The 25,417-nt window shown below is 43.1% G+C and overlaps 3 protein-coding genes and 1 long non-coding RNA gene across 10 annotated transcripts in view; 2 read left to right on the top strand and 2 right to left on the bottom strand.

Annotated features, from left to right (window-relative positions):
* Positions 1-1,338: 1,338 nt before the first annotated feature.
* MOCS3 (molybdenum cofactor synthesis 3) lies at positions 1,339-4,328 on the bottom strand. Its single transcript, XM_043884218.1, has one exon. It carries the CDS (start codon positions 4,199-4,201, stop codon positions 2,798-2,800), a length of 1,404 nt encoding a protein of 467 aa, XP_043740153.1. The 5' UTR covers positions 4,202-4,328; the 3' UTR covers positions 1,339-2,797.
* Positions 4,329-4,455: 127 nt separating this feature from the next.
* Positions 4,456-21,450, top strand: DPM1 (dolichyl-phosphate mannosyltransferase subunit 1, catalytic). 3 transcript variants are annotated; one of them, XM_043884219.1, is made up of 9 exons: positions 4,464-4,654; positions 7,843-7,942; positions 11,373-11,406; positions 12,902-12,978; positions 13,059-13,084; positions 14,787-14,882; positions 17,867-17,935; positions 19,893-20,007; positions 21,105-21,450. In XM_043884219.1, exons 1-9 carry the CDS (start codon positions 4,494-4,496, stop codon positions 21,207-21,209), a joined length of 783 nt encoding a protein of 260 aa, XP_043740154.1. In that variant the 5' UTR covers positions 4,464-4,493; the 3' UTR covers positions 21,210-21,450. The 3 variants fall into 3 exon arrangements, with proteins under 3 accessions (XP_043740155.1, XP_043740154.1, XP_043740156.1); XM_043884220.1 differs by lacking the exon at positions 17,867-17,935 and having other exon boundaries at positions 4,456-4,654; XM_043884221.1 differs by lacking the exons at positions 17,867-17,935; positions 19,893-20,007; positions 21,105-21,450 and adding an exon at positions 15,524-17,372.
* On the bottom strand, positions 11,568-24,755 carry LOC122681787. The gene is made up of 3 exons (XR_006337104.1): positions 24,585-24,755; positions 18,400-18,627; positions 11,568-12,401 (listed from the first exon to the last, which is right to left on the bottom strand). It is a non-coding gene; the product is annotated as an uncharacterized LOC122681787 (long non-coding RNA).
* The window catches only part of LOC122681783 (activity dependent neuroprotector homeobox), a 31,362-nt gene continuing 30,699 nt past the window's right edge, over positions 24,755-25,417 (top strand). For 4 of the 5 annotated variants that reach the window (XM_043884212.1, XM_043884215.1, XM_043884216.1 and 1 more), the window contains exon 1: positions 24,755-25,271. The gene's annotated coding sequence lies outside the window, so the exon portion shown is untranslated. The remainder of the gene's footprint in view (positions 25,272-25,417) is intronic. The other variant, XM_043884217.1, reaches the window with a different exon arrangement.

Raw genomic sequence — 25,417 nt, 5'->3', positions numbered from 1 at the left:
TCAAGCTTGTATACTGTCACCCTGCTTATTTAAGTTATATGCAGAGTACATCATGAGAAATGCCAGGTTGGATGAAGCACAAGCTGGAATTAAAATTGCCCAGAGAAATATCAATAACCTCAGATATGCAGATGACACCACCCTCATGGCCAAAAGCGAAGAGGAACTAAAGAGCCTCTTGAAAGTGAAAGAGGAGAGTGAAAAAGCTGGCTTAAAACTCAACATTCAAAAAACTAAGATCATGGCATCCGGTCCCATCACTTCATGGCAAATAGATGGGGAAATAATGGCAACAGCGACAGACATTTTCTTGGGCTCCAAAATCACTGCAGGTGGTGACTGCAGCCATTAAACAAAGATGCTTGCTCCTTGGAAGAAAAGCTATGATAAATCTAGACAGCATATTAAAAAGCAGACATTACTTTGCCATCTACTCAAAGCTATGGTTTTTCCAGTAGTCATGTATGGATGTCAGAGTTGGACTATAAAGAAAGCTGAGCGCTGAAGAATTGATGCTTTTGAACTGTGGTGTTGGAGGAGACTCTTGAGAGTCCCTTGGGCTGCAAGATCTTCTTCACAATTAGTAAGTTTTCTATTTTTGGCTGTGCTGGAGCGCCTCATACTGGTGGCTTCTCTTGTTGTGGAGCATGCACTCTAGGAGTGCGGGCTCTGTAGACGTGATGCCTAAGCTTAGCTGCCCCAAGGCACATGGAATCTTCCCAGACCAGGGATCGAACTTGTGTCCCCTGCATTGGCAGGCAGCTTTTTAACCACGGGACCACCAGGGAAATCCTGGCCCACGATGCTTTGAAACTTTAAAAATTGTACTCAGAGATGCAAACATTTTACATTTATATCTGTGATTTCTGACAATAAGCTTGCATACATCAATCAGCTGGAGAAGAGAGGCTCCCTTTGGATATGTGGATTGCCTCTAATATATACTCATATGCCACATGTTCACTTTTAATTTCGTTGTGTATGTTGGAAGTTGGGCAGACTACCTGCCATTTCATGAAAATGCTGTTGTGTAAGAAAACAAACATAAAATGCTAGAATAGATTAAAAAATAGAAAAGGTAAATTAAAGGGAAGTGATGGGGAGGTGCTCTGTAGGTGTAGTCTCAGTCATGCAGGATGGGGGCTTCTGGAATCTGGTGCCAACACATGCATGTAGCTGACAATACTGTTTGTACACATGGAGACTGTCAGGAGGGTGAAATTTATGTTTGTTTGCCACAATTAAAAAAAAAAAAAGGAATTCACAATGTTAACAGAAGAAAAAAAACACGTAAGAATGCAGAAAAAGCATCTGATGAACTCAATGAAAACTCTTAGCAAACTATAAATAGAAATTTAATCTGAGAGAGGTTATTTACTTACAGTAAAGCAATAACAGGTAATATTGGTCAAATATTCAAAGCTTTTCACCTGAAATTGCGAAAGAGAGAAGAAGTGTTTATTATTTCACTTTAATATTGTATTTGGCATCCTGGCCACACAGTAAAGCCAAAAATTAAAGTAACAGGTTGAACTGGCCACACAGTAAAGCCAAAAATTAAAGTAACAGGTTGAACATGGAAAAAAGGACAGGGAAGGGCAGAAAGTTGGGACTTGGACCTTAAGATTTCAAAGCAAGCCACACAATACAGTTTAGAAATTTCTATTTGCACAACAAAAGGTGGAACCTGAAGCTAAACCTAGAAAAAACATCAGTGATTTATAAAAGAAACTAACAAACTACAAAGATGGCTTCTATCTTACTAGACTGTAAGTATCTTACTTGGCTATTAATTTGAAACAATAAAATGACCACGTTCCAGGTAATCTGCATTTTAACGTTTAAATAATTTACATTTTAAATATTGATTTCTCTATAAAAGGGGTCCCGGAACCCCAGTGCTGGTTGGTGGCTTGTTAGGTACCGGACTGCAAAGTGGAGAGGTGGGTAATGGAAACCGAAATTATCCGACCCCCCTCCCCAAACATGTCTTCCATGAAATCAGGCCCTGGTGCCAAAATGGTTGGGGACCACTGCTCTAAAACTTGTTTTAGCATTTGAAGTAGAAATAACATCCAAAAAAATGCCTTAGCAAACAATAAACTGAGCTTAACTATTTTATCTGTAATCAATTAAGTTTACTACACCTTTCCAAGCATTAAAATGTACAATTTAAAGAGCAAGTAAACTTGGGAGCTTGCTGGGACGTTCTATCGGGGAAGCACAGTTACTCCCAGGCCCTTTACTGAAGACCCGTCCTCCTCCACCAGGGATGGCGGTCCGGTTTCAGTGAGGGCACAGCTTCAGGAGAAACGCTCACGACAGCGATGGAGGAGGAAGGAGACACCCGCCTAGCTAGCCAGGTCAGTCGCACCAACCCTGGCGATCAAAGGGGCGACGGGTGTTACAACCAGATCGCCCTCACATTCTGAGAAGCTTTTTATTTGGGGGGGGGGGGGGGGGGGGAGGGGGCAGCACAGGCGAATGACCTGAATTCAAATCACAAAGCCCTGTCACTTACATTGTATCTCACCAGTTCAAGACACCACTTGCAGCAAGTGCTGCAAACACAAGACAGTTCACAGGAACAATGTTATCACCCCTTAATAACGACATCATTCGATAAATTACAATTTAAAAGATCCTTATAAAAAGAAGTCCACCTAATCACAGGTACTGTAGAATCCCAGACTCTTCCATACATACTGGAAAAAACAAATGCAAATAAATAAAGGTCAAAAAACTTTAGGTAACATGGCAACCCACACCCTTCGCAGGTCAGACTCCACTGGCCACCTCAGTACTGTGGGAACGTTCCATCGATTTTGGCAGCCCAGGCCATGAGCCCCCCTACAACGTCCTTAACTGTTAAAGAGTCTAAGTCTGTCCAGGACTGCAAGACCTTCACGGCTTTCTGGGAATCGTTGCCCAGTTTGCAAATCACATAAATGGGGACAGACGCCCCTTCCTGTGCACCCTGCTTCCCTTCCCGGATGGCTTCTCCCAAGACTTTCAGGCTCTCCGCATCCCGCCGTTCCAAACGTTTCAAAGGGATGTGCAGGGCGTGAGGCAGACGACAGATGTCCACCTCCACTTGAGGCCTGACGTCCAGCAACAGGTGGGGTAACCCAGAATCCAGAAGTCGCTTATAGTCCATGACAGAAATTCGCTCCTCTGGGCTGAGCAACCGGAGGGAGCGGCACTTATCCGTGGCCGAGGAGCCGCAGAAGCTTTCATAGTCCTGCAGGTCTGTCACGGTGGGCTGCTCCCCGCAGGCGGCACAGTCGGGCCTGCGCCTCCGCAGTCGGATACAGCGGAAATCGCCTCGGAGAGCGTCAAAGAGCAACAGGCGGCCGCTGTAAGAGGGGCCCAGGCCCGCAGCAGTCTTCAGCACTTCCAGCGCCTGCAGGCAGCCCAGTACCCCGGTCACCGCGCCGAGCACCCCGCCATCCGCGCAGTTGGTCACCGTCTCCGCCGGGGGTGGCCGGGGGAACACGCAGCGATAGCAAGGCCCCCCGCCGTAGTGGTAGACCGTGAGCTGGCCCTCGAAGCGCAGCGCGCTGGCGGACACGAGGGGCCGTCCGGCGAGCACACAGGCGTCGCTCACCAGGTAGCGGGTGGGCGCGTTGTCGGAGCAGTCGGCCACCACGTCATATCGGCGGACGAGGTCCAGCGCCGTGGCCGGCGTCAGCGCCTGGGCGTAGGGCACGCACTCCACCGCCGAATTGAGGCGGCGCAGGGCGGCGGCCGCCGAAAAGACCTTGGCCTGGCCGGCCAGGGCCTCCCCGTGCAGCACCTGGCGGGGCAGGTTGCTCGCTTCGACCACGTCGTAGTCCACGAGGCCCAGGCGGCCGACGCCGGCCGCGGCCAGGTACTGCGCCAGCGGGCAGCCGAGCCCCCCGCAGCCCACGACGAGCACGGCCGCGGCCGCCAGGCGCAGCTGCCCCTGCACGCCGAGCTCCGGCAGCACGAGCTGCCGGCTGTAGCGCCGGATCTCCTCTCGGGACAGGGCGGCCCTGGGAGGCAGGGGCGACACCGGAACCGAGCGCGCTGACTCCTGCCCCGCCGAAAGGGCCGCCGCCAACTTCTGCTTCAGGGAATTCAGCTCCTCCTCACGTTGCGCGACTTCGGCCTGCAGGGCCAGCACTTCCTCCCCGGCCGCCATGCCCGGCCTCTTTCCGGAAGTCGTCGTGAAAGGCATTTCCGCTTCCGGCTTTTCTTCGTCGCGAGGCCGGAGTAAACCAAAACAAAAACTATATGGAGCTTGAGCAAAGGTAATAAATAGATCCGCATTTCTTGCGCCACACTCAGATTCAGTTTTAAAGGTTCACAAGTTCTGACTGTTTCCAAAGGAACCGCGAAACGAACCCTAGGAGGACTAGAACTCGGCCACATCGACTAGCCCCCCCTTCACAGGATTTGGTCCGGTCCAACCCGTCACCTTCCGCGCCATGTGACGTCTTTCCGCTTCCGACCTGTCGCGCAGTTCCGCCATGGCTGCGGAGGAAGCGAGTCGTAGTTCTCCTAGGTCTCGGCGGGAGCCGAAGGGGCGCGCCCCGCGGCAAGACAAGTATTCGGTGCTTTTGCCCACTTACAACGAGCGCGAGAACCTACCGCTCATCGTGTGGCTGCTGGTGAAGAGCTTCTCCGAGAGGTAGCGCGCTGGGCCGCCCTCCCCGAGGAATGAGATGAGCTGGCTTTCCGGGCCTGGGTGTCGGCCGTTGGCGGCTGCGCGAGGCGGCGTTGCCCGGCCTTTCTTCGGCCCCCGCCGGAGAACCTGGGGAGGACGTCGCCCTGCGAGGAAAGCAGAGGCGGATTCTTCTGCGCTTCTCTTCGTGTCTCAGATTCTTAGTCCCGCCCTTGGGTTTTATGAAGCACTTCTTCATTGTACACTCTCCGATAGCCGTCTGCCCGTCTTTTTTTAGAAGGGCTAGCCACCGTTTTTAATGCCCGCGGGTCCGAAAACCTGACGTCGTTTCTCCCTCATCTAGACGATCGGGCGCTGTGGCCGGACTCTGAGCGAGCCCGCTGTCTCCCGCCCCCGTGCCCAGGGCTTCTGTAAGCGGGAGGTTTGGGCCCTGTGTTTTAGGGAGCTGCTTCTGGGCTGGGCAGACCTTGTGGAGAAGGCAGAAGGGCAGACTCGCAGGTGGATGTTTGATGTGATTGTTTAAAAAAAAAAATAACTGGCAGGTGTTGGTGTTGAGCTTGAAAATGTTAAACTTTTTTTTTTTCCTGTCTTCAGAAAATTCTGGTATCAGTACGAATTACCTTGTTTTGGGGATCATGTGTAAACCTTTGATCTTTAGGTATCAGCACATACAAACTTAGCAAATAACAGTGCTTTGAAAATTAGATAATATCATATATCTTTCATTTTTCCAACCGGGTGCTCTCAAGCGAGTACGCGTTATTTCCAGACTTTTGTTTTTCCTCTTTTGACTTTTGTTTTACAAATGAGAACGGAGACTTTTTTCCCCGACGTATTTGTAGTAAGTGCTCCTTACACATTCTTTCTTTTACTAGTATTCCGGAGATAAAGTCTTCGCGGTGGAATTGCTGAGTCGACAGAGATGTGCTTAAGATTGATAAAAAAGTAAAGTAAAGTAGCTCAGTCGTGTCCGACTCTCTGCCACCCCATGGACTGTAGCCTACCAGGCTCCTCTGTCCATGGAATTTTCCAGGCCAGAGTACTGGAGTGGGTTGTCATTTCCTTCTCCACGGGATCTTCCCGACCCAGGGATCGAACCTGGGTCTCCAGCATTGCAGACAGACGCTTTACCGTCTGAGCCATTAGGAAGCTCTTAAAATTGATGAAGTGAAGTGAAAAGTCGCTCAGTCGTGTCCGACTCTTTGCGACCCCATGGACTGTAGCCCGCCAGGGTCCTCCATCCATGGAATTTTCTAGGTAAGAGTACTGGAGTGGGTTGCCATTTCCTTCTCCAGGGGATCTTCCCAACCCGGGGATCAAACCCGGATCTCCCGCATTGCGGGCAGACGCTTTACCGTCTGAGCCACTAGGGAATTCCAAGATTCCCAATCCTACTAAGATTGGTAGTTAATGCCAAATTGCTGTCAAAAAAAAATTGTACCAGCTTAGAACTCTGCAGCGTTTATCAGAGGGGACCTTTTTCCTCACGAACGAGCCAGCGGTATTAAACGTACATTGTGGGAAATGCAGATTAGTGAAAAACACTGCTGTTTGATTATAATTATCTTCACATTCATGGCTTTTCAAAGTTTTTATTCATGGCTTTTAATTTTTTTTTAAGTTGTATTTTGATTTCTCAAACTCTTTTCCAAGTTAGAGAAATTGTCACATAACTGATCTTGTTCTGTCTTGTTTTATGATTATACGATATTTGCTCTGTTCTTTGATGTAGTGCAGTTTATCTTTAGTAACTTCCGGGTGGAGAATGAAGTTTAATAGGGAACAACTATTTTCTTTTCAGATGGCAGTCAAATTACCTAAAGTCCGCTCAGCTTGATTCGTTTAAGCTACCTCTTCCTCAGGTGGTCTTGGTGCTTTGAAGTGTAGAGGAGAATAATTTTGCTTATGAATGACTCCATTTGTTTATGAATTATCTCAGCACCACAAATAGAATCAACATCTTAATTTGTTTTGACTTGTGAAGCACATGCCCAGATTTAGTGCCCTGTGGGGAACTGAAGTCGTCTTTGCTGTTAGAGAATAGATAGACCGGGTTTTGCTTTCTTCCCAGTGTGCTGGGGGCTGACTTTTTTTTTTTTTAAAGCATTATAACAGTGGAATGTGTTTTCTGGTTGTTTTCCTTGCATTTGTTTCTTAAAGCAGGACCAGAGGAAACATAATGTTGTGTTATGAGGGTTTATCTGTACCTCCTCTTTCCCTATAAGTTTCCCAGTAAAGTTAACAAAAAGAATGCCTTTTTTAAAGGGGGTGGGGGAAGATGTGATGGTGAGCACAGGTACAGCCGAGTATTATGCTGACTTGTTTCTGAATGCAAACTATCACGTGAAGTTAATGAGAACTATAGAAAGACCTTAGTTCAGAAGCACTGACATCTTTTGTAGCTGTGCTTTTTATTTGATAGTGTGGGGTAATGGGTACAATTATTTGGAATAGTGGTATGAAAGACTGTCACCATCCTCAAGTGGAGTTTTTTTAAGGGTGTAATAAAATCAAATTCCTGATTGTTATTTAAATCTCTTGGGGGTTAAGTTAAAAACAATAATCATCCAGAGCTACTCGGCTGACTAGATACCTTTTAAATGTATTTTTGAAATAAAATTCCCAAGTGGATAAGTAAAATTTCATATGATACCCTATCATATATAAATATATGATCAATAATTTTTTTTTAACGAAAGGATATGTTTTATGTGAGAATTTTAACATCTCAGGACTGTATAGTAGCATTTCCAGCAGTCGGGCCCAGCAATAGGCAAGAGTTGTTCTTGCTGGCCCCGGGGCACCCGCAGGCTTCCCTTGTGCCCCAGGTGGTAAAGAATCCGCCCACAATGCGGGAGACCTGGGTTCGATTCGTGGATTGGGAAGATCCCCTGGAGAAAGGAAGGGCTACCCACTCCAGTATTCTGGCCTAGAGATTCCATGGACTCTATAGTCCACGGGGTCGCAAAGACTTGGACATGACTGAGTGACTTTCACTTTCACTTACATAGTTTGGAAGTGACATACTGAATATTTGACATTTATTTCAATTGATAATTGAAGTTTTCCTTGGTAATTAACATGGCAATAGATTTCCACTTATACTAGGGAGGAGTTAGTGACTTTTAAATGGTTTTTTCATTTGAGACTACTGTCTCCAAGCAATACAAATTTAATTTTTTTTTTTATTTTAGTGGCTTCAACTATGAAATTATAATCATAGATGATGGAAGCCCAGATGGAACAAGGGACGTTGCTGAACAGTTGGAGAAGATCTATGGGTCAGACAGAATTGTAAGTCATTTTTCTATCATGTCAGTTACATTTATATGGGGAAAGATGATAAATGAACAGTGCACAGATTCCATCTGTCTGGAAACTGAAAAGATAAAGAGCAGTATATATGCTTGGGATTTAGATGCATTTTCATTGTGCTTGAGGTTTTACATACCTTTGGTATTTTGAATCATTGGTAGATTTATAGCAGAACAGTGGGCCTTTGGATGAACTCTTTATGTTTGACTCTGCAAATCAGTTTCCTTGAAGGGCAGAATTAAAGCGTGATATTGAATTCAGAAGGAGTATTATAGAACTGGGGATTTCCCTGCTGACTCGTGGTAAAGACAATCCTCCTGCCAGTGCAGGTAGACTTGGGTTTGATCCCTGGGTCGGGAAGATCCCCTGAAGAAGGAAATGGCAAGCCACTCCCGTATTCTTGTCTGGAAAATCCCATGGACAGAGGAGCCTCTTGAGCTGCAGTCCCTGGGGTCTCAAAAGAGTTGGACACAACTCAGCGACTAAGTAACAATTTTTAAAACTAGGTTGCAGTTAGTAATGTGTACCTTGATCTTTCTTGCTCACTTTCTCTCGGTATTCTGGTACTTTCAGTAGAGGATACTGTCTGCAGCTAAAAACTTGTAGCTGGGAAAGGTGACTGATTGTTTTCATGTGAAACATGATTTTTCAAAGAACTTGGCAGTTTTACTTTATCTGTAGGATAGTCTTGTGGAAATAGATTGACTTTCTGAGTCATAAACTTTCTCACTGTACCTTAAAGCCTGTTCTACGGGAGTAACGTGGGCCGATGTAGAATTCATTTTATAGTTGCTTTGTTGTTTTTATTTTTAATCACTGGTTTGGCTTAATCAATGTTGGAGCAGATTTTTTTGTTTACTTCAGCTAATTCTTGGACCAAAAACAGTTAAATCCCGATTTAATTAGAAAATGCCACTTTAGACACTGAGTATTTTGTAATTCACATAGACCAGAATTTCTTGTTCTTGGCACTACCAACTTTGGGACCTGAGGGGTCTTTGCTGTGAGGACTGTCCTGTATGTTACAGGATGTTCAGCATCAGCCCTGGACTTTACCCTCAGGATGCAGCACCACCCCCCTCCGGAGTGCAGCAACCAAAAATACCTCTGGGCATCGTCAGATGTCCCTTTGTGGGCAAAAGAATCCCCTCATGCTAAAGAGAACCCATTGGTGTAGGCATAAAGAAGTCTCTTGGAGAACCTTTATTGATACTTGTATTTCAAAAAGTAGCAATTAAGCATCATAAACAATAGACTCTGAGTCCACATATTCTTGATTAATCCCAATAATGAAATAATCTCTGTGCTGTCAGAGGAGATCTTAATGAGAAGAATTTAAAAGAAATGTGTTACACTCTCTTTTTTTAAATTTATTTGGCTGTGACAGATCTTAGTTGTGGCATGCAGGTTCTCGTTCCCAGACCAAGGATTGAACCCAGGTCCCCTGCATTGGAAGCTCAGAGCCCTAGCCACTGGACCATAGCGAAGTCCCATGAAATGTGTTACACTTACGTACAGTGTAAATCTCTGCTGTGCTAGAGCTTCTTCCATCTCACAGACACGACTCACAGAACTGTCACACCTCAGTCCTCTGAGTATTTCCAGATGTACAAGCTTACAGAGGAGATAAAAATGAAATGAAAACTTGGATGAAAATCTTACGTTTTTCATCCTTCTAGCAGTGACTTTTGATAATGGTTGATTAATATTTTCGGCCAACAGTTCCTCAGTTCTCCTTTTACGGACTCTGGGCCAGCAGCACTGATTGACACAATGCATGGAGTATTCTCATTATGTGCTTCCGTGTAGCCTGGACTCATCAGCCTGACAGAGTTCTGAATGCTTTTATCTTCCAACCTCAACCTTGAGGTGTGATTGTGCCTGCTGAATTGACCTCAAATTCTAAAACAACATGGTCTTCAAAGAATTCCATCAATCTGATAAAATTTAAAATGATGAGGGAAAAAGTAGCATTTACTGTCATGATTTCCATGGGCTCAGGGAAATTGCCTACTCATTATTTTATCATTTTTAGGTCATTTAAGAAAATTACTGGGTGTGTGTATATGTGTGTGCCAATAAGAAGCTATGCCAAAGATGGTACTTGCTTGCTTTTTGGGTCACATAAGTATATTTAGTTGTTGGGGGGGGGTGGGGGGAATTGAAGAAAAATAGGAACTATCTTACAAAATCTCAGGTAAAATATTCATAGATGCTTTGTTAGCTAGCCTTTCAAACTGGCTGGAAGGAACATTTCAGCAGTGAGAGAAAGATGGAGCTATTTAATATAAACCTTTGAAAGTCTGAAAATTATAAATAATAAAATTATTCTTTGAAAAGAAGTTTTTTTTTAAGCCAAAACAGGGTTATAGAAAATCTAAAATAAACTTTAAACAATTTGAGTATAAAATGAGTTTGATGAGATCAGTATTTTGACGGTAACCATCAAGCATAGAATCAGATGAAACCTGACACGTCATTTTATTTTGTTTGGTGAATTGTAATTATCATAGATTGATTGAATGTCTAGTTCTCCTGTATATAAGAGCTCATCAGGTAGGAATCTATTTTATCTATCTTTGTTCCTCCTTTAGACCTACAGCAGCTTGCACGTAGTTAAAAAGTATAACCCGTTTGAATAAAATTGAAAATACTTTGTTTGGAGGTTTGCATTCTGAGGCAGTCTGCCTACCTACTGCCCAGTGCAGTGGGGTGGGTAGGAAATGCTCAGTGGTGAGTCTTCGTGCCGTACACTCAGAAACTTGGTGTCAAACACTGGCATTCTACTCTTCCAGGGATTTAGGGAAAAAAGGGAAAAACTAAGTAAGTCAGGGTTTATATGTGAACCAGAAAGTGTAGAAAGACTGACTGACAAACAATAAGGAGAAAGAAAAACAATCTTTTAGGAATATAACCTGAAATCATGTGAGTGGACCAATAGAGAGTGAGATACGGTCATCTAAGCATAAAATCAAGATAAGTTGCTAGAATAGCAACATTTAAAGTCAAAGAGGGAATTGAGAATACAAATATGGTTATCAAACATCCCAAAAAGGTATAAGTGAGTTAAATCCTCAGTTTCCTTAGGAAGGAATCAATAGATGCTGCTTAAAATGATAAATCAAGTAATAGACCAAAAAAAAACATTGTTTTTTGGTGGATGGGGGGTGGAGTTTAAGATTTTGTCTGGGGGGGGAGGGTTGGGTAAAAATGTTACTTTTCCTTAAAAGCTGTTAAATCATACTTAACTTTGTTACTAAATGCCTTTTTTATTTTGGAAAAAAAATGTTAGGCATATTCTGCTTTAAGTTCTAATAAATGCAGCTGTATTTTGAGTGAGCACTCATTTAAAAAGTTTTTATTAGATTTTCGATTATTTGTGTTAAAATGCCATTTCTTATCCTTACAGCTTCTAAGGCCACGGGAGAAAAAGTTGGGACTAGGTAAGCAGAACCTCTTCCCCCCCCCCCACCCCATACCTGCTCCTTACCTTGGTAAGATTTCCCATGTGTAGTTTCCCAGTTTGGAACAGGGCCAAAATACAGTGACCGCCTGTGATGGTTTTTAATGATCTTAATGACATTTAGTTGGTTTAACTTGAATTGCCTGTATCAACCAAGGCTCTCTTAGGAAAACAGAAACTAAGTTTTCAATATAAGGAATTTAATATAGAGAATCTGGTTACACTGGTGAAGGAATTGCTGAGAAGCCAAATGGAAGAGTGAGGCTACTCAGAGATTAGTAGCTGCTGGAGGTCACTGCTACTCCCCCGGGGCTGGAGCAGCGATGGAGGAGCTGGTGTTTTTAGAACCAGGGTCTGCGTGCCTGGAGGAGCTAGAATGGTAGAGTCAGGGATACCTGGCGGAAGTGGGCCCCATGGAGGGAGTCTGGTCCACGCTGAGAGGCAGAGTCGGGGGAGGACTCTTGGACTTTTCCCCTTCTGCTTGAAATCTCCCGTCTTCCTGTGCTTCCCAAAGCTGTTTGGAAATCAGTTGACAAGCGAACAAATATAGTACCCTGCGATATATTTAGAACAGAGAAGGGATCTAAGGGCAAACATTTGGACCAGCACACTGCCTTAGCTGTAAGTCCATGAACATTTCTTTAAGTCAAACGTTTTTAAAAGGTATTTATTTATTTTTTTTTTTTTAAAAGCTGTTCTGGCTTTACAGTGTAAGAGGTTATAGCAAATCTCAAATGAACTCAGTCTCATTCTGAGATAAAAACCTTGAATGCCTTTATTTCTGTTGTGGGTCACAGTTGTTTTATGTTGAAAAGTGTTATTATTACTGAAAAATCGGGGGAGCATGGAGGAAGCACAGTCCTCGGAAATTGAGTATCTGTTGTCGTGAAGATCCTTGATTTCATGGGATGATCAAATGTTCTGAATATCTGAATCCAGAAGGTTCTTCGAGATTGAAGTAATCTTGAAACTGCCCTGAAAGCCACCAAGAATTATTAACCAGTCAGTGGCAATCCAAAAACCTATAGATAGTCACTTCTTAACAGAAGTCAGAAGAGTTCAGCCTTGCTAATAAGATACTGTGTTGGATTGGGGCTAGAGAACGCAAGAATTCCTATCTCCTGTTCCTGACCGGTTACTCTTACCTGCCAAGTCCCTGAGGAACTTTCAGGCATGAGCGTGGCTAAGTAATTGCCTTTGGTCCCAGACAGAGGGCTCTTGTGTACCAGGCTTACAGTGTGGAAGACACTCCCTGGGTGGCTTGTGATGGAACGAGCAGCAGCAGAGAAATGGGTTAGGTGGGGTCCAGGCATCACAAGACGGTGCCCAGGACTAAAGAGATGATCGTTCAGTGTCAGCTTTAGAGGACTAATGGATGCTTTTCAGAGAGGCTTAGCAGTTTCTTCCCTGTTTAGATGTAGACCTCAGCATTTCCAGTGACTTCCTTTAATGGATACAGATGTCTTCATTTTTAGGAACTGCATATATTCACGGGATGAAACATGCCACAGGCAACTACATAATCATCATGGATGCTGACCTCTCACACCATGTAAGTGGTGTGTTTCTTTATTAGCTATTTATTATAGTCTTAGCCTATTTTACTGACCTACTGTTTATTCTTAATTTCAGCCAAAATTTATTCCTGAATTCATTAGGTAGGTATTTCTAATATTTGAAAGAATTATGATTCAAGTCATGTATCTTATATTGATTTTTTACTTCATTTTTCATTCATTAAAATGCTCGTGCTGTTTTAAGTTTGCTATCAAAAATAAAAACCAGTGTATAGATTTGAGGCATGTGAATATAGTTACAAGACTAAAGGAAGTATTTTAGGGGCCCTGAGAGGACTAACTGAAAAATAATCCCTTTATTATCTAATTCTATAAACACTATAGAAAATTTCTATAAAGTATAGTTAATTTCTATAATCGCTATAGAAAAAGATGAAAAACACCTTCCCTGTTAAATGGAATTAAACCCTGCATCAAAAGTGTAGAACCCTATGAATAGATGGGGAATGAATGCCAAAATCAGGAATCTGTCAAAATAATTCGTTTATCATATTAAGAAGGCAGTCTGATTAAGTCTATAGGTGCTAAAGGGTATGTCATAAAATTCACTATCCATTTCTTCTTAAAATTTTAGTATAGAAATAGAAGGAAATCACTTAAACATACTAAAGACAACCTAGTCCTAAGTCAGAGGTGTCTTACCTTTTTATTCTTTGCTGCACCGCATGGCTTGGCAACCCATTCCAGTATTCTTGCCGGGAGAATCCCATGAACAGAGGAGCCTGGTGGGCTACAGTCCATGGGGTTGCAAGAATTGGACACAACGTAGCTACTAAACCACCACAGCTTGTGGGATCTTAGTTCCCTGACCAGGGATTGAACCTGGGCCCTCAGCAGTGAAAGCGGGAGTCCTAACCACCAGTGAATTTCCCCATGAAACTCGTACCAAATGGTGAAATGTTGACTTAATTTTCAATAAACTCATCAATGACTGTAGGTGTACAGGATATCATTAAACACAGAAATTTTAAGTAATGTTGTAACATAAGAATTTAACATATATCAGTAAAGGGTACAAAATTCTATTTATTTACAGGTAATGTAAAAATATTTTTAGAAAATCCAAGAGACCATGACACCTTTCAGAAAAAGAACTTGGAAGCTGTTCTGAACATAAACTAAATAGAAAAACAGTCAGATCATGTCATTCACCTGTTTAGAACACTACCAGGAGTTCTGTGAACACATGGAAAATCCACTTGCCACTCAAACCACTCTGAAGTGGCCCCTGCCTTGCAATCTGAACTCATCCTCTGCCCCCCGACCCTTTATCTGAAGTGCTGTCACAGCTCCTTAATGCCAACTACTTCTCCTCTGATCTCTGCATAAAGTCACCTCAGAAATACCTTCTCTGCTTAGATCACCAGTACCCAAAAACTCCTTTGACCTGATAAGGCAGTGGAACCAGTGGACTAGAAAATGCGTGAAAGATGCAAACAGGCCATATGTAGAAGAAATCCAAATGGCTAATAAACCTAAGAGAAGAACCTCACCCTGGGATGTAGTCAGGGAAATGCAATTAAAATAACCATGTGTTATTATTTACTACCCATTAGTTTTTCAAAATTAAAAAGCCTATGAAGCAATACATCCAGCACCGATAAGATGGTAGAAAATGGACACACATGTTGCTGGAAGAAGTGTGAGTTACTGCAGCCTTTTCAGAAAGTAATTTCTTGTGATATCTGTTAGAATTAAAAATATTTACGAGCTTTGCTTTAGCAATTTTATTGAAAGCTCAGTGGTTTTTTTAAATTGATAGCTAATTTATTTTTTTCTACAGGAAGCAAAAGGAGGGTAATTTTGACATTGTCTCTGGAACTCGCTACAAAGGAAATGGTGGTGTGTATGGCTGGGACTTGAAAAGAAAAATAATCAGGTATATACATACAGAAAATGTGCTTATGATTTCTCTTTTAGTGTAACTATTAGAAATAGGTTTTTAACAAGTATTTGGATTAAATTACCATGTGGGGTTTGTGAAATCAGATTGTGACTTCCAAAAAATATTCCCAGGTAGCTTCTTACCTATGATTTTTCTAGAGTATTTTATTTTGGATGCTTTTCACTTGGGGAAAATCTGCATAAACCTTTCATAGAAATGATCTAATTCAGCAAAATTTATTCTGTGTGAACCTTCAGCTCTAAGTGAATTATTCATCTATTTTTGGACTAAATATATAACTTTTCAGTATTTTTCTAATAATTTAAGATACATCATGATTTCAGCTTTTACTAAGAAACAAAAGTGATGAAGCTTTGGAGGCAGACTTGGGTTAAAATCCTGATTCTGTCATTTAAATTACCTGTGTCCCCTTGCTTATCTTACCTTTTCTAAGCTTTATTGTCCTCCTGATGAAATGGAAGTAAAACAAGCTGGTTCAGTTTTCTGTTACAGTGTAACAGACCATCCCAAAGCTGAGTAACTGAAAACAAATTTTTTATTTCTGTAAAGTCTTTGGTTTGGCTACTGGCTCCTCTGCTGACTTTACCTGGGCTCATTTATGCCGTTTCCTTCAGCTTGAGGGTCAGCTGTGCTGGAAGCTCCCAGACGGCCTCATTCACGTGTTTAGCAGTTGGTGCTGGTTGTTGACTGGGCCCACCTCAGTTCTCCTGCATGTAGCCGCTCGCCTGGAAAGCTGCATCAGCTGCTTTACATGGCCTAAGGACGCCACCCAGAAGCACCACAGCTGCAGCTGCAAGCACTCTGAGTCGTGAGCTCTGGGGCTGACACCACTTTAAATTTTGGTCAAAGCAAGCTTGTAATCAAGGGATGGGGAAATAGAATCCCCCTCTTGATGGGAAGACCCACAAAGAATTTTTGACCACATTTGGTCTATCTCACCTAGGTTGTTGGAGAGAGATGTTTCTATCTCTAAAAGATCTACCTAGCTTATTGCTTTTTGTGTAACAACATAACTTTATATAAATTCTTACTAATAGTACTTTTTATCACTCATTCCTATCAAAGGTTCTGTTAGGTTCAATTTTGCCTCTTAACTGTGAAACTTAAAACATGTAAAAAGCCTCAATCTTCAGTGAAATGAAGGGGTTAGAAAAATGAGCAGTTTTCATTCCTTCTGAGGATTGGAGTCATGCAGGAGGAGATTATACACATCTGCTCCCTGTTCATCCTCCCTTCCTTTCTTGTGTGTACACACATTGGAGACCATTTGAATGGATCTCCAGGGATGGTGCAAAAGCTTCAGTATTTTTGACAGGTTCCCAGAGGATTCTGTTGTGCACCCATGGTTGAGACCAACAAGTCAGTGATCTCTCGGGCCTCTCTGAATTTGGTCATTAAAACTATTATTTAAAATCAGGGAGTCCCAGTGAGAGACAGTTTACAACCTTCGGTTGGATCATTTAGTTGTATTGAGTTGTATCCATCATGGCTTCTTAATGTCTGCACTGACTTTATAGTAAAAACGGCTTAGAAAGATTATGTATCACTTGCTCAAGGTCTCATTTTTATAGTCCAGAACCGGAATTTGAACCCAAGTCTGTGACTCTTGCTGTATTTTGATTATTGTTGTTCAGTCATGTCCAACTCTTTGGGACGCCATGGACTGCAGCATTTTGGTTAAAGACCCCAATTTTAAAATGCATTACCTTTTATAGATGTATAATGTATATATACATACGCATGCACACATACACATAAATACATATACTCTCACATTCCTTGGGTCAGACTCATTTTGTGGGATAAACTATGTCTTGGAATTTTTTTGTAACGATTAGAATCAAATTGCCGGGGCAGCGGGGTATGTTTTTGTTAGCCATTATCCCAACTAGATCCCTAGCCGTGAATTTTATATGAAATAGGCTCTTCTGAGCAGTGCCTTGGTGGTTCTCCTGGCCTTGGAGAGAAACTTTTTTGCACGCTGCTTCCCTGCCACCTTCCTCCCTCCAGAACAACTAGTTTTCTGAATCTGAGCACACTAAAATAGCCGCAGTGCCAGTCATTTTTTCCAACATCTTTTTGAAATGTTAATAATAGCTATTAGTCAGTAATAGCTTATAATTGATTTGATACATAGTTGTGCTTGAAGCACAGACCCTAAAGTCATTGTTAGGGGCTGAATGTTTCCGAATTCATGTGTGCCTTACCCTGGGAGTGTTGGTGTTGGGAAATGGGGTTTGGGGGAGGTAATTAGGTTTAGATGAGGTCCTGAATGTGGGGCACTATTTGGTGGAATTAGGGCCCTTTCAAGAAGAAACCGGGAAAGCTTGGCCTTCCCTACCCCCACCCTGAGCTCCTACACCCTCCACGTGAGCACACACCAGGAAGGCACCATTTGGAGGCTGGGAACAGGATCCTCACCAGGAACCAAGTTTACAGCACCTTTATCTTGGACTTTTCTGCCTCCAGAACTGTGCGAATTGAATATCCGTTGTTTAAGTCACCCAGTCTGTGGGTTACAGAAGCCCAAGCAGAGGGAGCAGTCTCAAGAGTGGAACCTGTGGTTGGAAACAGCCCTCCCTTGGTGATTTGAATCTGAAAAAGCAGCTCGAAATCCCTGATAGATCACTTTTCCTGTCTTGACAGATGTTTGTAATCTAAGTTATGACTATTGGAGAATATGCAAGTGGAGTTAAAAATCTATTACCATTCTTAGCCTGCTAAGAATGACTGGTGTTTGGAGAAGGACTGTTTTATAGGTCATCTCCACATGTCACATTCAAAGAATAAAAAATCCCTATTTTCTGAAAAAATGAGAACTGTCAGATCTCCTTTCACTGACAAATCCTTGCTTTGTTGCATTTTTTAAATTAGTATAGCATTTTTAGCGTTGTGCACTTGGCTGTATTTCTTTCGTGTAGAAACTGTATTTTATAAAGAAAATCTTTCTTTGACAGCCGTGTGGCCAATTTTATAACTCAGATTTTGCTGCGACCAGGAGCATCTGATATAACAGGAAGTTTCAGGTACAGTGAAAACTTATAACTATATGTTTTCTACTATTTATGATTTCTTGCCTAAATCTCCTGTTTTATAATGACTTATTTTAAAGAAACTCTTTTCATTTGTATCCCATTTTTGTTCTGGAACACTAAAAAAGGCAGATTGAAGTTGCTTAGAGGTGCTAATGAAGCCTAAGCATCTTCTTAAGGGAAAATACTGTACTTTTTAAAGAGCAGGAAAGACAGGTTGGTGTGCCCAAAGTTGGTATCACCGCTTAGCCCTTGAGAGGCCTGAGGTGACCACCAACTGTTCATTCAGAACATAACTTTTTGTCTAAATGGTGCAAAGCCTCCTGCTAGGTCCTTGGGATTTTAATTTCTGAAACTAAAATGTCTCTTCATCTACTTTAAGGTCCAGACTCCATGCATTAGTTAATACATCATATTACTGTGTATGCTTCTATCCATTAAATGTTGATTCTTCTGACCTTTGATGGAATGCATGTGGGCATGCTCAGTCATTTCAGTCGTGTCCGACTCCTTGCGACCCTATGGGCCATAGCCCACCAGGCTCCTCTGTGCATGGGGTTCTCTAGGCAAGAATACTGGAGGGGGTTGCCATGCCCTCTTCCAGAGATCTTCGCGACCCAGGGATCGAACCCTCATCTCCTGCGTTGGGAAGCCAGTTCTTTCCCATTAGCGCCACCTGGGAAGCCCTTGTTAGAACACACAAATACAGAAGTTAGGAGCCTGCTGTTGAAGGTAATGAGTACTTCTATTGCAGCTGCAAGTCTGTTGGATAGCAGTTCAGAGACAGTATGAGAGAGTCAGAAGTGGAGAGAGGAGCCATCACAAATTAGAGGTCAGATAATGAAAACGAAACCTCTCTAGAATTAAAATGTAAGTTGTTTTGAAAGCAGTTTGGTGTATGAAAGATAGCTACAGATCCATACATATATATCCTTCAGTTCCACACTTTGAGGCAAATGAATATATGAAGCCCACATGTGTTATAATGATTTTGAATGAAGACCCAGGATAGCTTCATCGGTTGTGGAGATGGGGACTTTGCTTTGGGGCCTAGTTCCCCTAGTTTCTTCATCACCTAGTGCCTTCTCTCATAGCTTTCTGAAAAACTACAAGAAAAAAAGGTAGAAATTGTTGCCTTTGTATATACTGAGGCTCAGGGGGAATTATTTTTTAACCTCAGTGACTCTAAAAACAGCTCCTGAAGACCAAGATTGAGTTCACCCATAGGACCTCCCAGCTCCTGTCTTTCTTTGTAAACCTGATGAGCTTTGCCTTTGGCCTGCAGTCCATCTAAAGTTAAGAGCTGCATTCACCCATTTTAATTGTCTGACTGTGACCTCATTACTGATAGCGGATTCCCACCAGTATTGCCTCAATCTTGTGATCCCTACTTCCTGTCTTTAACTTAACCAGGCTTAACCTAGAGGGACTTAGTTTATCCCAGGAATTTATTTAGATCTCAGGAAATAGAAACTGCCTAGATACTTAAGAGGAATCACGTGATAATTACTTCTTTCTTGTTATCGAGTTTATATTGTGCTTCATCATCTATCAACTCTGTTGTCCCAGTATTTGAAACAGTTTCTTCTTTTTCAACTTTAAAAATAAATAATAAGAAAAATTTTGAAACTACAAACCATGGGTGGTTTTGTTCCACATGATTCACTTTACCATATTTTAATAATTTCTAATAGTGTGATAGGAAGATAACTCTCTAAAAGATACTAAAGATTCATTTCCACAATTGTCCTAAATTATTTACCAAATATTGTTATGGCCTTTCCAGTTCAGGACAAATGTATCATAATCATCAACTGTGAGAACTTTCCTGTAGACAAATGGCCAGTGAAAGTTAAGTTTTTATAAATACCAGTGAATTTTTGGAAAAGTCAGGATACATGTAGGCATGTATATTTATCCAGGTGTTCATATACATTTTAATTTCTTATAGGTTATACAGAAAAGAAGTTTTACAGAAATTAATAGGAAAATGTATTTCTAAAGGCTACGTCTTCCAGATGGAGATGATTGTTCGAGCAAGACAGCTGAATTATACTATTGGCGAGGTATGTAAATAGTGTCAGTTCCTCATAAAGAAATCATAAGGTTTAGACTTTTTATAATAAAAGCTTAATTTTCATAAACTACTAAATAAATGTGGAAGGCTTCCAGGTGTCCATGCAAAAGAGTGAAAATTCACATTCTTTTAAAATTAACATATTTGACGTACCAAGATCTAAACTTAACAGAAGGCAGTATTCCCTTTTAAATAAATAAAAGTGACTGGTATCTTCATCCTTGCCTTTTCTTCTGACCACTCAGCATCATGGGATGAGTCTGTCTGCTGCTTTTCCCCTTGTCTCGGCCATTAGCCACCCTACTTAAAAATGAATGGTGAGGGACTTCCCTGGTGGTCCAGTGGCTAAGACTCCCTATTTCCACTGCGAGATGTACAAGTTTGATCCCTGGTAGGGGTACTAAGATCCCACATGCCACGTGGCCAAAATTAATTTTTTTTAAAAAAATGGATGGTGAATCCCTTTTGCCTATGGTCTATGAATAAATGAAAAGGGCAGGAATTGGAGGAGCAGTTTAACACTCTGATCAGAGCAAGAAGATAGCTAACTGGAATGCTACTGCTTTTGTGGAAGTTGTAAGATTTTTAGCTTCGTGCTAAAATAGCGACAGCTAAACTTGATGGTGGAGAAGGGGATGGCAACCAACTCCAGTATTCTTGCCTGGGAAATCCCATGGACAGAGAAGTGTGGTGGGCTAGAATCCATGGGGCCACAAAGAGTCAGGCATGACTGAGCAACTAACACTAAACTTGATGGACTACTGGAGAAAATTCAGGCCATTTTACTTTTGGAGGATAATTTTTTCTTGAAGCTTGAGTAAACCAACTTAATACAGGATCAGTGCCTTTCAAAACAGTAGATCTGGTTCATATGACCTATTTTAAGATAATAAAATGCATGTTATGTTTAATTTTGAAGACTTGGAGGTGCCGGTGGTTACTGTAAGAATCCATAATTTGCACTTACCTTGAAGGACTTGCTAGCAGAGGAACAATCTTGTTTCTGTTGTATGAGTAATTGTTGTACACCTGCTATATTTTTCTCATATTTTTAAAGACTCACTTAACATATATTTTTTTAACTAGGTGCCAATATCATTTGTGGATCGTGTTTATGGTGAATCCAAGTTGGGAGGAAATGAAATAGTCTCTTTCTTGAAAGGATTACTGACTCTTTTTGCTACTACATAAAAGAAAGTTATTCATTTATACTTAATCATGTTCAATTCAATTTAAACATGGAAAAAGCCTCATTGCTGAATTTTATAAAATGTACTCTTAGAACATAAATCATAAGGTAAGGCAAGTCTATCTTCTGGAGAAACTCCATTTTATATGTCAAATAGAAAAATGAGCAGTGTTGTCAATTTTCGTTTACATTTTGCTGTATTAAGACCTATAAATAAAGGTATATGGAATTTCTGCATAAAAATACTGCTGCTTTCATTAAAGTATATAAATGCAGGATTTCTTACCTGGGAAAGATATTGAAAAAGACTGAATTCATACCTAATACATGTCAGAAGTAAGATGAATGCTAATTACATTCATGAAATATATATATGACTGTTTCCGTATGAACTGAAAAATACACCCCTCTGCTTGCTCTTTTACAATGTACCCCAAATTTCTTAAACCAGATAATACATTTAGAGTACAATTTAAATTTGGGTCTTTGCAACTGTTGACTTGATAAAGCATTTCACGTGTCAGAGCAAGTCTGTTTAAAATACATATCGTGCATTGGAAGCAACAACATTTTATTGCATAGTTGTTTTTTTTCTCTTCTGGGCACAAACTTCTTTCAGTAAAGAAAAACATTGATGACATTAAGGCATAAATCTAGCTGCTGTGATATTTTTTATTTTTTGACCAGGCCTTGAGGCCTGTGGGATCCTACTTCCCCAACTAGGGCTTGAACTGGAGTCCCTGGCAGTGAAAGCCCCACGTCCTAACCACTGGACCGCCAGGGAATTACCACCAATTTTTAAACAACTGTTTTTTCCCTCAGAATAATCTGTTTCCATGTTATTTCAGGACCCTTAACAAAGCATACATCTTTAGTAATATGAGTGAATCCCCTAGATGTCTTCTTTTGAGGAAACTGTTCTGGAAGTTAAAAGGTGTTCAGTAAGCCAGCACAGATTACTCTGTTTACCCATTTTAAGTAGGTATTGCAAATAAGATCAATTTCCAATTATAACATGGCTTTTAGATCATGTAGTATCTTTTAAAATTTTGAGTGAAACATACTTTGAGCAAATAAGCTTAAAATCAAGTTGACTTTTCATTTACAAGTAAAAGGGAGAGGCACCTCTAAATGAAATAAACATATCTAGCAGACAGTGTATTTTCCTAGTTTAATTTGGCTGCTAAAGCAATTTAAAATCTGATTTTTCCATTTGCATTCCTAACAGATCTTACCAGAAATGAATACCAGAGTATACAACCTTTGGTGTCATTTTGAACACCACCTATTCCCGTAGTTGAATCATAGGACATGTTCTAATAAGGGCCAGTAGTATTGTGTTTCCCTTTTGTGCAGAGCTGAATAGCTGGCCCACCATGGACCCCTCTTTGGGGAAATGACTTCTCTCATCACTGATAACAACTAGAAAATTTATCATCACTGATGTAAAATTAGTTTTAAGCTAACATAATAGAAGTAATTTTTTGTATGTTTTCTTTTTCATCTAAACCCAAAGTTAAATCTTTATTGTCAGCTATGTGGAGCAGAGATTAAATAACCACCTCAGAGAACTCACTACTGAAGTATTGCCTTCTTAGATGTCACTGGAGTAGGTTAGGTACCTTTTGCCTTTTTTAGTCTTTTGATTCTTATTCCTACAATCATTACAACAGTTATCACTGTTGGAATTTACTGTAAAGTATTTGGGCAGTGAAAACTCACCATTTGGAAGTTATTAGAAAAGAATCTGGACTATTTAGATGCATTTTTGTAGTAAATCTGGTGACTTAAACACTAAAATCTTTTTAAACATTTGCATGTGAATCCAGCATCCCTTTTTACTTTGTAAATGGGGCCAAGGATGAAATCCAGATGTTCTCCATTTGTATTGGTATTATCTGTGTATGAATCTAAGTATGGTATCTAAAAAAAACTAAAAATTATTTTGTTTATTTCATATTAGTTGTTGCTAGTGTCTTCTGCCAACATGTAATTAGATTCATCATCTTTGTCTCTAAAATCAAACTGTTTTCAGTGCCCCCCCCCCCCCCCCACTTTTTAATAGAACTTTTTCCAGCTATTGTTTTCCCTTGAAGTACTGATTTGGCTTTTAAAGATATATTTTATGACAATTTCAGAAATGAATGGAATACTGAGTTGGATGAAACAGCTTGTTAAACCTGCTAACTGAAGCCTTAGTAAGGTCTATGTAACCATAATTTGTACTGTTTTCCATTAAGTCAGCTTCTTTGGGGATGTTACCTATTGTTTGAAACTTAATTTGAAATTTAGAGAAACAGCAAAATAAGTGTAAGATGTACAGAGCACATCTTAACGGGTTTGGTTAATTCCTCACAATAGACGTTATTGTTTATATATTTAGCCGATGATAGACACTCATAGGCACTCAACTATAAAAGACGGGCTCAAGAATGTTGAGACGATGTGTTCGCTGGGGTTGGCCTAACGCTTCAAAGGCCTCCGTTAATGACGTCCCGTGCTATCCAAACTGTGGGAGCACTTACAGTGACTGTCTTTGGGACTAGTCTGGTTTTTTCAAGGATCTTGTGGAGGCCCACTGGCAACATCATTTCTCATCCTTGGGCTCACTAGTCCAATGGCCTCAAAAAACTAGGGACCCCATTTGTTTTCTTCAGGCCAAAGAGAAGCGCCCGTCACTGATTGGGAAGAATGCCCTGTCCCCAAGCAACAGCCGGCCTTCTGTAAAACGCAGGCCTGTCCACTGAATAGCCCACCCCACCGGCAAGGGGTCAAGCACCCATGAGTTGGGTTGCATCTCAGGTCGGTGTGTGAAGCACGAGGCCCTCACGCCTCCTCTAAGGCAGGAAGTGTCGGGCATTGCAGGCCAGGTGTCCTGGGCTTCCTTCTGCCAAGCCCAGGAGCGCGGGCTTCCCAGCACGTGGAGCCGCGGGGCTGCCCACACGCCCCTCCCGCCAGATGTAGTCCGGGCCCAGCCGGGCCCGCGCAGGGATCCCCAGCTCGGCCACCTGACTGAGTGCAGGGCGTGCTGCGGCCCGCTGCTTGTGCCTCCGCCGTCGGCGCTGTGACCAGAGGAAGGCGCCCGCCGTGCACAAGGGCCATGGAAGCGCACTGCGGCCATTATCCGCGGCGCCTCCTAGTGGGTCAATGGTAAATCCTTTTGGCTCTCGCGAGAGCTCCCCCTCAGTGGGGATTATATAATTTCCCTTAGGCGGGGATAGGGGTGCTGATGCCACCCTCCCTCAGAAAAAGTTACGTGCAAGCACATATGGAAGTGAGAGTTGTCTTTGGGGGGCATGGGGGGAAGGGGTACTGGCCCCCACTGCCCCCCCTACTTAGCTGGACAATGAGTCCTCTTATGCTAATGAGGTACTTACGTCACTTCCGCTCTTTCTCGGCCGCCATTTTGGCTAGGGCAGGTTCGGGGAGTCGCTCCGAGGCGCTTGTATTGTCTGCCGAGGGGAGACGCGGGATCAGCCCCCTCCCCCGCCCGTTGCCGCCGCCGCCTCCGCCGGCCCGGTCTCCCCTCCGCCGCCCGCCGGGATCCATGAACTGAACTCCCGCCCCCCCCCCGGCCGCCGCCATCTTGTGCCCCCTCCCCCTCCCGCAGGCAGCGCTAAGGGGGATTTTGGCGTCTCCTCAGACACAGCTCCCTCTCTCGGTCCCCGCTGCTGAGAAGCGAGAGGAGCGCGGCCGCCGCCGCCGCCCGCCTGCCCGCGCCGGTGAAGCCGCCTCTCCCACACCCTCCGTCTCCTCCCTCCGCCCCTCCTTTGTCTGCACCGCTCGACGACGCTGCCGCCGCCGCCGCCCGCGCGGGGACTGGAGGGATCCGCTCGCGCCGCCGCCGCCGCCCGCCGCTCTGCTGCGCCCGCCGCGCCCCCCGGCAGCAGCCGCGGCCGCGGCGCGAGCCGGACCCCGCCGAGGCCGCCGAGCCGGAGCGCGACGAGGCCCCGGGCGCGCCCTCGCCGCCGCCAGCGCCGTGCCGCCGCCATCCGCCCGCCGCCGCCGCCGCCGCCCGGCCCCCGAGCACGCCGGCCCCGCGCGCGCCTCGAGGCCGAGTCAAGGTAAGCCCGGCGGCCGCCGCGCGCGGACCCGCGGCCGCCCCGGCTCCCGACCCTCGGCCCGCGCGGCTCCCTCCCGTCGGCCCCGCGGGCGCATTGTTGTTGGGACCGCACGCGCTCCCTTTGCGCACTCCGGTGCCGACGGAGCG

The sequence above is a fragment of the Cervus elaphus genome, chromosome 23, assembly GCF_910594005.1.
Source record: "Cervus elaphus chromosome 23, mCerEla1.1, whole genome shotgun sequence".
NCBI classification, from domain to species: Eukaryota; Metazoa; Chordata; class Mammalia; order Artiodactyla; family Cervidae; genus Cervus; species Cervus elaphus.
Note: the sequence above shows the minus strand (reverse complement) of the source record. Positions and strands in the feature narration are given on the sequence as shown.

Excerpts from the sequence above, each read along its gene's own strand:
- MOCS3 (XM_043884218.1), bottom strand. The coding sequence starts at position 4,201 with ATGCCTTTCACGACGACTTCCGGAAAGAGGCCGGGCATGGCGGCCGGG.
- DPM1 (XM_043884219.1), top strand. The coding sequence starts at position 4,494 with ATGGCTGCGGAGGAAGCGAGTCGTAGTTCTCCTAGGTCTCGGCGGGAG. Across the intron at positions 4,655-7,842 it reads GTGAAGAGCTTCTCCGAGAG|TGGCTTCAACTATGAAATTA; the intron begins GTAGCGCGCTGG and ends TTTTTATTTTAG. Across the intron at positions 13,085-14,786 it reads TTTATTCCTGAATTCATTAG|GAAGCAAAAGGAGGGTAATT; the intron begins GTAGGTATTTCT and ends TTTTTTCTACAG.